The sequence below is a fragment of the Solanum dulcamara genome, chromosome 12 (assembly GCF_947179165.1).
Source record: "Solanum dulcamara chromosome 12, daSolDulc1.2, whole genome shotgun sequence".
Classification (NCBI taxonomy): Eukaryota; Viridiplantae; Streptophyta; class Magnoliopsida; order Solanales; family Solanaceae; genus Solanum; species Solanum dulcamara.
The window spans coordinates 6,651,901-6,652,503 of record NC_077248.1 but is presented as its reverse complement, the minus strand read 5'-3'; the positions used below and the strand labels follow the sequence as shown (position 1 = coordinate 6,652,503).

Sequence of the window (603 nt, the reverse complement as noted above, 5' to 3'; positions counted from 1 at the left end):
TCATCTCTGTTCTTGTGAAGGCAAAACTGAAGCTCTGCATATCGGACAATCTTTTTTCCTCAACAGCCACTGTTTGATGCAATCTGTATGATATTCGTGTCCACACTGCAACTCTCCTATATTCTCTTCGTCTTCATATTCAAATTGGCATATACCACACATATTTGATTCTACATCAGCAACTACTTCTTCGAAATCGATTTCATCTTGAGGAGGAGCATAATAAGTTCTTATTTTCAAAAACTTCAACACATCATCCTCTTTCTCCTCATCGTCATGATCATCCTCATTACGCGGATTATAGCCTCGTTGTTGTTGACGTTGTTGCTGATTGCGATAATTGGTTGAAGAAGTGTGATTACGGGAAGAATGATGAGTTTGACGACGAGTACTCATTGTTTCTTTTTGATCAAGAAATAAACGAACAAGCTTAGTTTGCATTGCAGTTAAGTATAAATAGAGATTTTGTTTTATTCCCAATTTGATTTGGATTGGGTTTAACTCAAATGACGTGTTAATTTCTATTCCTATATTTTCCTAAACGGATTTTTTAGTTGGATTCCTAGTTTGATTTGGTTTGGGATCAAATATTCTTGCTTTTGG

The 603-nt window shown here is 35.7% G+C and overlaps 1 protein-coding gene across 1 annotated transcript; it reads right to left on the bottom strand.

Moving 5' to 3' along the window:
* Window positions 1-396, bottom strand: LOC129876943 (probable E3 ubiquitin-protein ligase HIP1). The gene has a single exon (XM_055952422.1). It carries the CDS (start codon window positions 394-396, stop codon window positions 1-3), a length of 396 nt encoding a protein of 131 aa, XP_055808397.1.
* Window positions 397-603: the final 207 nt, after the last annotated feature.